The sequence below is a fragment of the Schistocerca cancellata genome, chromosome 11 (assembly GCF_023864275.1).
Source record: "Schistocerca cancellata isolate TAMUIC-IGC-003103 chromosome 11, iqSchCanc2.1, whole genome shotgun sequence".
Classification (NCBI taxonomy): domain Eukaryota; kingdom Metazoa; phylum Arthropoda; class Insecta; order Orthoptera; family Acrididae; genus Schistocerca; species Schistocerca cancellata.
In genome coordinates, this window is record NC_064636.1 from 15351444 (window position 1) to 15366776 (window position 15333).

Below are 15333 nucleotides of genomic sequence, written 5' to 3' on the forward strand. Positions count from 1 at the left end.
GTGCTACCTCAGACTGGTTCCTGGGTCGATCGAGTCCAGTATTTATGCCTGGGAGGAGCTGGGCGTTCCCTAATCTGTCCGCGCCGTGGAAATCATAGTAACAGTCACGAGATAGAGTACCCAACATAACAGATCGGGTCGGACACACCTCAGATGACAACCACAACCGTTGAGGACGGCCAAAAGGGGCGCCGACGGCAGTCGGAACATCTGCGACTGGAGGGGTCCGTTGAAGCCGAGTGTGACGGAACTCTCGACCCGGCGCGAACCGATTAGGGAACGCCCAGCTCCTCCCAGGCATAAATACTGGACTCGATCGGCGCAAGGACCAGTCTCAGGTAGCACCTGAAGAAGACAGCGAGGCACGCTGTTGAAACATCGAGAATATCCAAGATGTCAGCAGATCGCCGGGAAAGCATGAAGAATTACATACATATATGTGTTTGAGAGAGTAGGAAAAGGGAGAGAAGGAAACGTAGTAGGTGAATATGGATTGGGGCTAAGAAATGAAAGAGGAAGCCGCCTGGTAGAGTTTTGCACAAAGCATAACATAATCATAGCTAACACTTGGTTCAAGAATCATGAAAGAAGGTTGTATACATGGAAGGACCCTGCCTGAAGATACTAGAGGGTATCAGATAGATTATATAATGGTAAGACAGAGATTTAGGAACCACATCTTAAATTGTAAGACATTTCCTTGGGCAGATGTGGACTCTTGACCACAATCTATTGGTTATGAACTGTAGATTAAAACTGAAGAAACTGCAAAAAGGTGGGAATTTAAGGAGATGGGACCTGGATAAACTGAAAGAATCAGAGGTTGTACAGAGTTTCAGGGAGAGCATAAGGGAACAATTGACAGGAATGGGGGAAAGAAGTACAGTAGAAAAAGAATGGGTAGCTCAGAGGAATAAGTAGTGAAGGCAGCAGAGGATCAAGTAGGTAAAAAGACGAGGACTAGTAGAAATCCTTGCGTAACAGAAGAAATATTGAACTTAATTGACGAAAGGAGAAAATATAAAAATGCAGTAGATGAAGCAGGCAAAAAGGAATACAGACGTCTCAAAAATGAGATTGACAGGAAGTGCAAAATGGCTAAGCAGGGGTGGCTAGAGGACAAATGTAAGGCTGTAGAGGCTTATCTCACTAGGGGTAAGATAGATACTGCCTACAGGAAAATTGAAGAGACCTTTGGAGAAAAGAGAACCACTTGTATGAATATCAAGAGCTCAGATGGAAACCCAGTTCTAAGCAAAGAAGGGAAAGCAGAAAGGTGGAAGGAGTATATAGAGGGTCTATACAAGGGCGATGTACTCGAGGCCAATATTATGGAAATGGAAGAGGATGTAGATGAAGATGAAATGGGAGATACGATAGTGCGTGAAGAGTTTGACAGAGCACTGAAAGACCTGAGTCGAAACAAGACCCCGGGAGTAGACGACATTCCATTAGAACTACTGACGGCCTTGGGAGAGCCAGTCCTGACAAAACTCTACCATCTGGTGAGCAAGATGTATGAGACACGCGAAATACCCTCAGACTTCAAGAAGAATATAATAATTCCAATCCCAAAGAAAGCAGCCGTTAACAAATGTGAAAATTACAGAACTATCAGTTTAATAAGTCACAGCTGCAAAACACTAATGCGAATTCTGTACAGACGAATGGAAAAACTGGTAGAAGCCGACCTCGGGGAAGAAAACTTTGACTTCCGTAGAAATGTTGGAACACGTGAGGCAATACTGACCTTACGACTCATCTTAGAAGAAAGATTAAGGAAAGGCAAAACTACGTTTCTAGCATTTGTAGACTTAGAGAAAGTTTTTGACAATGTTGACTGGAATACTCTCTTTCAAATTCAAAAGGTGGCAGGGGTAAAATACAGGGACCGAAAGGCTATTTACAATTTGTACAGAAACCAGATGGCAGTTATAAGAGTCGAGCGGCATGAAAGGGAAGCAGTGATTGGGAAGGGAGTGAGACAGGGTTGTAGCCTATCCCCGATGTTGTTCAACCTGTATATTGAGCAAGCAATAAAGGAAACAAAAGAAAAATTCGGAGTATGTATTAAAATCCATGGAGAAGAAATAAAAGCTTTGAGGTTCGCCGATGACACTGTAATTCTATCAGAGACAGCAAAGGACTTGGAAGAGCAGTTAAACGGAATGGACAGTGTCTCGAAAGGAGGATATAAGACGAACATCAACAAAAGCAAAACGAGGATAATGGAATGTAGTCGAATTAAGTCAGGTGATGCTGAGGGAATTAGATTAGGAAATGAGACACATAAAGTAGTAAAGGAGTTTTGCTATTTGGGGAGCAAAGTAACTGATGATGGTCGAAGTGGAGAGGATATAAAATGTAGACTGGCAATGGCAAGGAAAGCGTTTCTGAAGAAGAGAAATTTGTTAACATCGAATATAGATCTAAGTGTCAGGAAGTCGTTTCTGAAAGTATTTGTATGGAGCGTAGCCATGTATGGAAGTGAAACGTGGCCGATAAATAGTTTGGACAAGAAGAGAATAGAAGCTTTCGAAATGTGGTGCTACAGAAGAATGCTGAAGATTACATGGATTAGATCACGTAACTAATGATGAATAGAATTGGCGAGAAGAGGAGTATGTGGCACAACTTGACAAAAAGAAGGGACCGTTTAGTAGGACATGTTCTGAGGCATCAAGGGATCACCAATTTAGCATTGGAGGGCAGCGTGGAGGGTAAAAATCGTAGAGGGAGACCAAGATATGACTATACTAAGCAGATTCAGAAGGATGTGGGTTGCAGTAGGTACTGGGAGATGAAGAAGCTTGCACAGGATAGAGTAGCATGGAGAGCTGCATCAAACCAGTCTCAGGACTGAAGAACACAACAACAACAACAACATGTTTGATTAAGTTTAGTAAAAATTATCAGTGTACCGTAATGGATCGCTACGTCTCTAGGCGAATGGAAGGTGATTGGACTGGTATGCGAGACGTACAAATGAGGTCGGGATTTGAGGCTGTAGTGAGGTGAGTTGAGGCAGACTCACCCCTCGTCGTCCTCGTCGTCGTCCTCCTCATACTCCTCGTCGCCCTCCTCGGCCTCCCTGATGAGGATGACGTAGTCCGCGTCGAAGAACCTGTTGAGCGACTCGTCGAACTGGACGCGGTGCCGCTTGCGCACCTGCGGCTGTTGTTGCCCCAGCTGCTGGTCCTGCTGTTGGGGCTGCAGGGCCTGTTGTTGTTGAGGCTGCTGCTGTTGTTGCTGCTGCTGCTGCTGTTGTTGTTGTTGTTGTTTCTGCAGCTGCTTGTTGCTGGGGGCTGCGGGGGGCGGCGCGGGGCACCCCTTGCCCGCCTTCTTGCTCCCCGCGCGCTTCAGCACCGACTTGAGGATCGACTTGGTGGTCGTTGTGGCGGGGGCGGCGGGGGCGGCCGGGGGCAGGGGCAGCGGCGCGTCCTTGGCCACGGCGTCCAGCGCCACCCCCGGGGACCCGTCGCCCGCCTCTCCGCCCCCGCTCACCACCGACAGCTCCTTGTTGTTGTTGTTGATGATGCTCTGCGGACAGAAAACGCCACACTGGCATCGTGCTGCCGACAACTGGATGCAGTAGATATGTAGGCTAATGCACTTCTCCAGTACTAGTAGTAGTAGTACTAGTAGTAAAAGGTCCTTGGAATCCTCTAGACACACGCACTCTCCACCTCATTCCAAATGCCTCCCCTTCCAACTCGCCTCCCTCACAACTCATCCAGTCGCCGCACTGTATTCTCCTTTTGCAATGGTACCATCACTTGAAAATGAACTTTAAAATGAAGTGATATGTAAACTGAAGAAGAAACCGCCTTCAGTCGCAAGCTGCGTTTATTTACTGCACTACGCGTTTCGAGCCCTGGAGGCTCATCTTCAGGTGGTTTTTAGTGATTTGCATCATGTTCTTTTAGTTGTTTGCAGTTTAACATTGCATGATGTCTGCTTTTGTTGTGCAGTTGGCATGCACAATACACATCTTTAATTTTGCAGCACATACTGGGATTGGGATATATACATAGTCACACACTTTTAAGCACATTGTAGTAGCAGAACATAAACATGCCTTTTTACATGCATGTTTACGTTCTGCTAGTACATACTACTGCTAGTAGATACTAGGATATATATATATATATATATATATATATATATATATATATATATATATATATATATATAATGTCACACGCTTTTTCGCACATTGTAGCAGCAGAACGTAAACATGCATGTTAACAGGCATGTTTACGTTCTGCTGCTACAATGTGCGAAAAAGTGTGTGGCTATCTATATATCCCAGTATGTAATGCAAAATTAAAGATGTATATTGTGCATGGCAATTGCACAACAGAAGCGGACATCACGCAATGTTAAACTGCAAACAACTAAAAAAAAACCTGATGCAAATCGCTAAAAAGCACCTGAAGGTGAACCTCCACGGCTCGAAACCCATACAGCAGTAAATAAACGTAACCTGTGACTGAAGGCGGTTTGTTCTTCATTTTACGAAAGTAAAACAGTCGCGTCGTAACACTGAAAAACAATGGATAAAATTAAGTAACATGAAATCATATGGATTCCAGAAGCCTTTACAAGTCTCAAACATCTACGATGTACATACATAGACTGAAGGTATGAATGAAAATTTGTACCGAAGTCGGGATTCGAACACAGGTCCCCAGTTCGCTAGGCGGGTGGGGGGTGCCCCAAGGATCAGTGTTGGGGCTGCTCCTGTTCCTTATTTATACGGGGTGAGTCACCTAACGTTACCGCTGGATATATTTCGTAAACCACATCAAATACTGACGAATCGATTCCACAGATCGAACGTGAGGAGAGGGGCTAGTGTAATTGGTTAATACAAACCATAAAAATATGCACGGAAGTATGTTTTTTAACACAAACCTACGTTTTTTTAAATGGGACCCCGTTAGTTTTGTTAGCACATCAGAACATATAAACAAATACGTAATCAGTGCCGTTTGTTGCATTGTAAAATGTTAATTACATCCGGAGATATTGTAACCTAAAGTTGATGCTTGAGTACCACTCCTCCGCTATTCGATCGTGTGTATCGGAGAGCACCGAATTAGGTAAGGATCGAAAGGGAACGGTGATCGACCTTAGGTACAGAAGAGACTGGAACAGCACATTACGTCCACATGCTAACACCTTTTTATTGGTCTTTTTCACTGACGCACATGTACATTACCATGAGGGGTGAAGTACACGTACACACGTGGTTTCCGTTTTCAATTACGGAGTGGAGTAGAGTGTGTCCCGACATGTCAGGCCAATAGATGTTCAATGTGGTGGCCATCATTTGCTGCACACAATTGCAATCTCTGGCGTAATGAAAGTCGTACACGCCGCAGTACATCTGGTGTAATGTCGCCGCAGGCTGCCACAATACGTTGTTTCATATCCTCTGGGGTTGTAGGCACATCACGATACACATTCTCCTTTGACGTACCCCACAGAAAGAAGTCCAGAGGTGTAACATCATGAGAACGGGCTGGCCAATTTATGCGTCCTCCACGTCCTACGAAACGCCCGTCGAACATCCTGTCAAGGGTCAGCCCAGTGTTAATTGCGGAATGTGCAGGTGCACCATCATGCTGATACCACATACGTCGACGCGTTTCCAGTGGGACATTTTCGAGCGACGTTGGCAGATCATTCTGTATAAACGCGATGTATGTTGCAGTGCTGTCCGATACACACGATCGAACAGCGGAGGAGTGGTACTCAAGCGTCAACTTTAGGTTACAATATCTCCGGATGTAATTAACATTTTAGAATGCAACAAACGGCACTGATTACGTATTTGTTTATATGTTCAGATGTGCTAACAAAACTAACGGGGTTCCATTTAAAAAAACGTAGGTTTGTGTTAAAAAAACATACTTCCGTGCATTTTTGTATGGTTTGTATTAAACAATTACACTAGCCCCTCTCCTCACGTTCGGTCTGTGGAATCGATTCTCTCAGTATTTGATGTGGTTTACGAAATACATCCAGCGGTAACGTTAGGTGACTCACCCTGTATATATATATATATGTCGCACGCTTTTTCGCACATTGTAGCAGCAGAACGTAAACATGCACGTTAACAGGCATGTTTACGTTCTGCTGCTACAATGTGCGGAAAAGTGTGTGGCTATGTATATATCCCAGTATGTAATGCAAGATTAAACATGTATATTGTGTATACCAACTGCACAACAGAAGCGGACATCATGCAATGTTAAACTGCAAACAACTAAAAAAACCTGACGCAAATCACTAAAAAGCACCTGAAGATTAGCCTCCAGGGCTCGAAATGCATAGTGCAGTAAATAAACGCAACCTGTGACTGAAGGCGGTGTGTTCTTCATTTTACGAAAGTAAAACAGTCGCGGACGTAACACTGAAAAACAATGGATAAAATTAACATGAAATGATAAGGATTCCAGAAGCATTTACAAGTCTCAAACGTCTACGATGTACATACATAGACTGAAGGGATGAATGAAAATTTGTACCGAAGCCGGGATTCGAACCCAGGTCCCCAGTTCGCTAGGCGGGTGGGGGGTGCCCCAGGGATCAGTGTTGTGGCCACTACTGTTCCTATATAAATGATATGCCCTCTAGTATTACGGGTAAGTCTAAAATATTTCCGTTTGCTGATGACACAAAACCTGACGTTTTAATTTCACAGAACGGGCATATCAGTGAAACTGAGCAGTTCAAATGTCTAGCTGTTCAGATAGTGAGCTGTCATGGAAAGTCCACATTCAGGATCTTGTTCAAAGACTTAATATCGCAATTTTTACTATTTGAACGGTATCAGAAGTGAGTGATACTTCGACACGAAAATTAGTCTACTCCGCTTATTTTCATTCACTTATGTCTTATCGTATTATATTTTGGGGTAACTCTTTCCATTCTAGAACGATATTTTTGGCTCAGAAACGGGCGGTTCGGGCAACAAGTGGTGTGAGTTCACGAACCTCTTGTCGACCTCTGTTCACGAGTCTGGGTATTTTGACATTGGCCTCTCAATACGTACATTCCTTATAGTCGTTTCTTGTTACCAATATTCGTTTATTCCCAACAATAAGCAGCTTTCACTCTGTTAATACTCGGCAGAAATCAAACCTGCATTTGGATCGGCTTTCCTTAACTCTAGTGCAAAAAGGTGTGCAGTATACTGCTGCATCCGTTTTCAATAAGCTGCCACTCGAATTCAAATAGGTTAGCAGTAATCCACGCGCTTTCAAATCGAAACTGAAGAGTTTCCTCATGGATCACTCCTCCTATTCTGTCGAGGAGTTCCTTGACAAAATTAAGCTGATTCTTACTGTTTTGCTGACAGCGTTTGCCTAAACTTATGGACGGACTTTTTTCAGGTTCATGAACATTAATTTTTATCTGTTATTACGTTTATGTTGTGGCTGGTTCAAATGGCTGTGAGCACTATGCGACTTAACTTCTGAGGTCATCAGTCGCCTAGAACTTAGAACCAATTAAACCTAACTAACCTAAAGACATCACACACACACGTCCACGCCCGAGGCAGGATTCGAACCCGCTACCGTAGCGGTCGCTCGGTTCAAGACTGTAGCGCCTAGAACCGCACGGCCGCTCCGGCCGGCGTTTATGTTGTAATTTCATGTACTGACACATTTCATAACCTTGGAGATTTGCTCGTAATTTGGTCCTCCGGAACTTAGCGTGTAAATAAATAAAAATGAATAACCACTACGCCACCCTGGCACAATGGCTATTCGCAATTGCACGAACTAACCTAACACGTCTCTGTCCTCGATCCAAATTCCCATTCACGCCTCAGCGCACTTGATATTCCCCAAACACCCTAGCAACATTGGAGAGGCTCTCCAACTGTACTGGAACAGCACCTCAACGAAACGGAGAATCCTGCATGAATCCCAGACTGTTCTGATTTTAGGGGGAATACACAAGTGGGCTGTCGTGAATAGGAATTTCGGCTGAGGAGGCAGCCGTGCTAGGGAAGTGCGAGCAGCTGTCCGATCACACTGTGGCAGGGTGGCGGAGTGGTCAGCGCATCTGAGTAGTGAGCAGGAGTCACGGGTTCAAATCCTGGCCTCGTTACAAATTTTGATTCCTCGCTTTCATCTACATCTACGTCTACATACATACTCCGCAATCCACCATACGGTGCGTGGCAGAGGGCACCTCGTACCACAACTAGCATCTTCTCTCCCTGTTCCACTCCCAAAACAGAACGAGGGAAAAATGACTGCCTATATGCCTCTGTACGAACCCTAATCTCTCTTATCTTATCTTTGAGCTCATTCCGCGAAATGTAAGTCGGCGGCAGTAAAATTGTACTGCACTCAGCCTCAAATGCCGGTTCTCTAAATTTCCTCAGTAGCGATTCGCGAAAAGAACGCCTCCTTTCTTCCAGAGACTCCCACCCGAGTTCCTGAAGCATTTCCGTAACACTCGCGTGATGATCAAACCTACCAGTAACAAATCTAGCAGCCCGCCTCTGAACTGCTTCCATGCCCTCCCTCAATCCGATCCGATAGGGATACCAAACGCTCGAGCAGTACTCGAGAATAGGTCGTATTAGTGTTTTATAAGCGGCCTCCTTTACAGATGAACCACATCCTCCCAAAATTCTACCAACGAACCGAAGACGACTATCCGCCTTCCCCCCAACTGCCATTACATGCTTGTCCCACTTCATATCGCTCTGCAATGTTACGCCCAAATATTTAATCGACGTGACTGTGTCGAGCGCTACACTACTAATGGAGTATTCAAACATTACCGGATTCTTTCTCCTATTCATCTGCAGTAATTTACATTTATCTATATTTAGAGTTAGCTGCCATTCTTTACACCATTCACAAACCCTGTCCAAGTCATCTCGTATCCTCCTACAGTCACTCGACGACGACACCTTCCCGTACACCACAGCATCATCAGCAAACAGCCGCGCACTGCTATCCACCCTATCCAGAAGATCATTTATGTAGACAGAAAACAACAGCGGACCCACCACACTTCCCTGGGGCACTGCAGATGATACCCTCACCTCCGATGAACACTCACCGTCGAGGACAACGTACTGGGTTCTATTACTTAAGAAGTCTTCGAGCCACTCACATATTGGGGAACCAATCCCATATGCTCATACCTTAGTTAGGAGTCTGCACATGAACATTTACTTCATATTTACAACATTCGAAGGCCAGGCTAGTGACAACTGATTAGCGCAATTTGAATGCCAAATGTGACATTTGTCAAGAGTCTGGAATAACAATATACCAGGTAGGTAGGGCTAAAGCACACATACAGATGGAGCTAGTTTCTAGCGCACACGGTGTAATAGGGCAGTGCATTGACGAAGCTCTGTCGTTTTTACTCAGGCGATTCGAATAACTCTGAGCACCATGACACTTAACACCTGAGGTCATCAGTCGCCTAGAACTTACAACTACTTAAACCTAACTAACCTAAGGACGACAAAACACATATCCATGCTCGAGGCAGGATTCGAACCTGCGACCGTAGCAGCAGCGCGGTTCCAGACTGAAGCGCCTAGAACCGCTCGGCCACACCGGCCAGCACTCATGCGATTCATGTGAAAACTTACCGACGTGATGATGTCCACACGACGGGAACCAACAAATCCTGAACGTGGATGGTGCTGGAGGTAGACACATGGGACATTCTCTTTCGGAAATCGTTATGCAATTCATTATTCCGAGATCCACAATGTCGAAAGTAAGCCGATAATAGCAAATTGCAGGCATTATCTCTCACTACGGACCAATCACACAATGACTACATCTACATCTACATCTACATTTATACTCCGCAAGCCACCCAACGGCGTGTGGCGGAGGGCACTTTACGTGCCACTGTCATTACCTCCCTTTCCTGTTCCAGTCGCGTATGGTTCGCGGGAAGAACGACTGTCTGAAAGCCTCCGTGCGCGCTCGAATCTCTCTAATTTTACATTCGTGATCTCCTCGGGAGGTATAAGTAGGGGGAAGCAATATATTCGATACCTCATCCAGAAACGCACCCTCTCGAAACCTGGCGAGCAAGCTACACCGCGATGCAGAGCGCCTCTCTTGCAGAGTCTGCCACTCGAGTTCGCTAAACATCTCCGTAACGCTATCACGGTTACCAAATAACCCTGTGACGAAACGCGCCGCTCTTCTTTGGATCTTCTCTATCTCCTCCGTCAACCCGATCTGGTACGGATCCCACACTGATGAGCAGTACTCGAGTATAGGTCGGACGAGTGTTTTGTAAGCCACCTCCTTTGTTGATGGACTACATTTTCTAAGGACTCTCCCAATGAATCTCAACCTGGTACCCGCCTTACCCACAATTAATTTTATATGATCATTGCACTTCCGCACGCATACTCCCAGATATTTTACAGAAGTAACTGCTACCACTGTTTGTTCTGCTATCATATAATCATACAATAAAGGATCCTTGTTTCTACGTATTCGCAATACATTACATTTGTCTATGTTAAGGGTCAGTTGCCATTCCCTGCACCAAGTGCGTATCCGCTGCAGATCTTCCTGCATTTCGCTACAATTTTCTAATGCTGCAACTTCTCTGTATACTACAGCATCATCCGCGAAGAGCCGCATGGAACTTTCGACACTATCTACCAGGTCATTTATATATATTGTGAAAAGCAATGGTCCCATAACACTCCCCTGTGGCACGCCAGAGGTTACTTTAACGTCTGTAGACGTCTCTCCATTGATAACAACATGCTGTGTTCTGTTTGCTAAAAACTCTTCAATCCAGCGACACGGCTGGTCTTGATATTCCGTAGGCTCTTACTTTGTTTATCAGGCGACAGTGCGGAACTGTATCGAACGCCTTCCGGAAGTCAAGAAAAATAGCATCTACCTGGGAGCCTGTATCTAATATTTTCTGGGCGTCATGAACAAATTAAGCGAGTTGGGTCTCACACGATCGCTGTTTCCTGAATCCATGTTGATTCCTACATAGTAGATTCTGGGTTTCCAAAAACGACATGATACGCGAGCAAAAAACATGTTCTAAAATTCTACAACAGATCGACGTCAGAGATATAGGTCTATAGTTTTGCGCATCTGCTCGACGACCCTTCTTGAAGACTGGGACTACCTGTGCTCTTTTCCAATCATTTGGAACCTTCCGTTCCTCTAGAGACTTGCGGTACACGGCTGTTAGAAGGGGGGCAAGTTCTTTCGCGTACTCTGTGTAGAATCGAATTGGTATCCCGTCAGGTCCAGTGGACTTTCCTCTGTTGAGTGATTCCAGTTGCTTTTCTATTCCTTGGACACTTATTTCGATGTCAGCCATTTTTTCGTTTGTGCGAGGATTTAGAGAAGGAACTGCAGTGCGGTCTTCCTCTGTGAAACAGCTTTGGAAAAAGGTGTTTAGTATTTCAGCTTTACGCGTGTCATCCTCTGTTTCAATGCCTCCATCATCCCGGAGTGTCTGGATATGCTGTTTCGAGCCACTTACTGATTTAACGTAAGACCAGAACTTCCTAGGATTTTCTGTCAAGTCGGTACATAGAATTTTACTTTCGAATTCACTGAACGCTTCACGCATAGCCCTCCTTACGCTAACTTTGACATCGTTTAGCTTCTGTTTGTCTGAGAGGTTTTTGCTGCGTTTAAACTTGCAGTGAAGCTCTCTTTGCTTTCGCAGTAGTTTCCTAACTTTGTTGTTGTACCACGGTGGGTTTTTCCCGTCCCTCACAGTTTTACTCGGCACGTACCTGTCTAAAACGCATTTTACGATTGCCTTGAACTTTTTCCATAAACCATGGAAAACCACAAACCATGGTACAGTTGTTGATAATTCTTCCGGGTTATATGGCCGTGGTCCGTGGAATTATTCTATTCCTAACGTTTCGTCCAATACTACGTCGGACATCTTCAGAGGTATGGCTGGTCCTTCTGAGTCCTGCCGAGTCGGGCGTCGGAGAGCGGCCTAAGTACCGAGGAAAGTGGGCGTGGTCTAGCAGAGAGGAAACTAGTCAAAGATAAAATGTAACTATCGATAATAGTCCGTCATAGATAAAAATCACTTATCGATTCTGTAACGCCACTGTCCATATCTCGCTTAATTTCGAGGCCTCTTCTTTTCTATTAAAATTATCTTCATGTTCATACATTTCAATAGCCTCCCTATACAGTCGTGGATAATAGTTCGTGGTAGCACTTAAAACTGTAGTTTCAGAAAACGTAACTACACGGTCACCAGACTTTAGTGCATGTTCCGCAACAGCCGATTTATCTATTTTTCCCAGTCGGCGAAGACTCTTATGCTGCTTTACCCTCGTATTCACACTTCTTTTCGTAGTACCAATAGAGACGTTGCCACAGGTCTACGGAATTTTATAGACACCGATAGATGATAATGGTGGCCTATCTTTAACACAACGAAGTACTTGTTCCATTTTTCTGGTAGGTTTGAATACCGGTTTCACTTTATGTTTCTGCAAAAATTTTCCGATTGGATCTGTAACCTTAGTAATGAAAGGTAAAGACACCGTGTTCTTCCATTGCTGTGTACCATCCTTGTCCTTTTGCCTGCTGTAATGAGGTCTTAAAACTCTATTAATTTCTTTGTTTGAGCACCCATTCTTCTCGAAGGCGTGTTTAAGATGATTCAGTTCCGTATCCAGATGTTCCGGCGTACAAATCGGTTTAGTCCTGTCCACTAAACTTTTGATTACACCTCTTTTTTGTTGTGGGTGACGATTGGAGTTCTTATGTAAGCATCTATCAGTATGTGTGCTGTTCCGAAACGCTTTATGTTTCAGACTGCCATCGGTCTGTCTCATGAGTAACACATCGAGAAACGTAATAGCCTGGTCTTTTTCCACTTCAATGGTAAACTGAATTTTAGCGTTTATGCTATAAAGATAATAAAAAAATTCGTCTAAGGCTTTTTTACCGCGTGTCCAAACCACGAATGGGTCGTCTACATAACGATACCAACACGGTTCCTCATTTGCTTTAGTCGACGCTAATTGTTCAAATTTCTAGATGTAAAAATTGACAATCGCAGGGCTCAACGGGTTACCCATGGCAACACCATCCACTTGCTCATAAAACTCCTCATCCCACTGAAACTGGCTAGATGTGAGACAATGTCTAAACAGAGCGGTCAAATCTTCAGGGAAAACTTCCGTTATGTAAACCATAACTTCATTGACCGGAATCATAGTAAACAGAGATATAATATCAAAACTGACCAGAATGTCTTCAGGAGCCGAGGTCAGATAAATCGGCCGTTGCGGGACGTGCACTTCAGTCGGGTGACCGTGTAGTTAAGGTTTCTGAAACTACAATTTTAAGTGCTACCGTGAACTATTATCCACGACTGCATAGGGAGGCTACTGAAATTTATAGATGTGAAGATAATTTTAATAGAAAAGAAGAGGCCTCGAAATTAAGTGAGATACGGACAGTGGCGTTACAGAATCGATAAGTGATTTTTATCTATGACGGACTATTATCGATAGTTACATTTTATCTTTGACTAATGTTCTCCCTGCTACTGTATGCAAGCTAGACCACTTTCCTCGGTATTTAGGCCGCTCTCCGACGCCCGACTCGTCAGTCGGCAGGACCAGCTATATACCTCTGAAGATGTCAGTATCGGACGAAACGTCAGGAATAGAAGTATTCCACGGACCACGGCCATATACCCCGGGAAGCATTATCAACAACACTACGGACCAAGCTTTTAGCTGACGGCGTTCACTTAACGACCGAGAGCAGCGGCGTTGGCGTAGAGGTGTCGGTGCTAACAGACCAGCAACACTGCGTGAAACAGCTGCAAAAATCAGTGGGGGGGGGGGCGTACGGCGGACGTAACCGTTAGAACAGTGCGTAGATACTTGGCGTTAGTGTGTCTGTGGCAGCAGACGACCGACTCGAGTGCGATTGCTAACAGCACCACACCGCCTGCACTGCCTCTGCTGGGCTCTGGCAAAACAGTGGCCTGGTCACGTGAGACCCGATTTCAGTTGGTAAGAGCTGATATGGGGGTTCGTGTGTGGCTTCGAACAGCACGAATCCATGCAGCCAAGTTGTAAACAAGGCATTGTGCAAGCCGGTGGTGGCTCGACAATGGTGTGTGGGCTCTGTTTACGTACAATGCACTGGGTCCTCTGGTCCAAACGAACCGATCGTTGACTGCAAATGGCTACGTTCGTCTGCCTGGAGACTATCTTGGACTTCATGTTCGTGAACTACGACGGAATTTTTGCGGATGACAGTGCGCCATGTCACCAGGTGACAACTGTTCGCGATTCGCTCGAAGAACACTGTGGTCAATTCGAGCGCACCATCTGGACACCGGGTGGCCCGATATCGATCTCATCGAATACACTCCTGGAAATTGAAATAAGAACACCGTGAATTCATTGTCCCAGGAAGGGGAAACTTTATTGACACATTCCTGGGGTCAGATACATCACATGATCACACTGACAGAACCACAGGCACATAGACACAGGCAACAGAGCATGCACAATGTCGGCACTAGTACAGTGTATATCCACCCTTCGCAGCAATGCAGGCTGCTATTCTCCCATGGAGACGATCGTAGACATGCTGGATGTAGTCCTGTGGAACGGCTTGCCATGCCATTTCCACCTGGCGCCTCAGTTGGACCAGCGTTCGTGCTGGACGTGCAGACCGCGTGAGACGACGCTTCATCCAGTCCCAAACATGCTCAATGGGGGACAGATCCGGAGATCTTGCTGGCCAGGGTAGTTGACTTACACCTTCTAGAGCACGTTGAGTGGCACGGGATACATGCGGACGTGCATTGTCCTGTTGGAACAGCAAGTTCCCTTGCCGGTCTAGGAATGGTAGAACGATGGGTTCGATGACGGTTTGGATGTACCGTGCACTATTCAGTGTCCCCTCGACGATCACCAGTGGTGTACGGCCAGTGTAGGAGATCGCTCCGCACACCGTGATGCCGGGTGTTGGCCCTGTGTGCCTCGGTCGTATGCAGTCCTGATTGTGGCGCTCACCTGCACGGCGCCAAACACGCATACGACCATCATTGGCACCGAGGCAGAAGCGGCTCTCATCGCTGAAGACGACACGTCTCCATTCGTCCCTCCATTCACGCCTGTCGCGACACCACTGGAGGCGGGCTGCACGATGTTGGGGCGTGAGCGGAAGACGGCCTAACGGTGTGCGGGACCGTAGCCCAGCTTCGTGGAGACGGTTGCGAATGGTCCTCGCCGATACCCCAGGAGCAACAGTGTCCCTAATTTGCTGGGAAGTGGCG

The 15333-nt window shown here is 45.6% G+C and overlaps 1 protein-coding gene across 1 annotated transcript in view; it reads right to left on the bottom strand.

Annotated features, from left to right (window-relative positions):
* LOC126108826 (uncharacterized) overlaps nt 1–15333 on the bottom strand; it is a 172860-nt gene that overhangs the window by 70124 nt on the left and 87403 nt on the right. The window contains exons 5-6 of the mRNA XM_049914190.1: nt 3340–3540; nt 3035–3189 (exon numbers count right to left, since the gene is read on the bottom strand). Coding sequence (XP_049770147.1) covers nt 3035–3189; nt 3340–3540 — 356 coding nt within the window. The remainder of the gene's footprint in view (nt 1–3034; nt 3190–3339; nt 3541–15333) is intronic.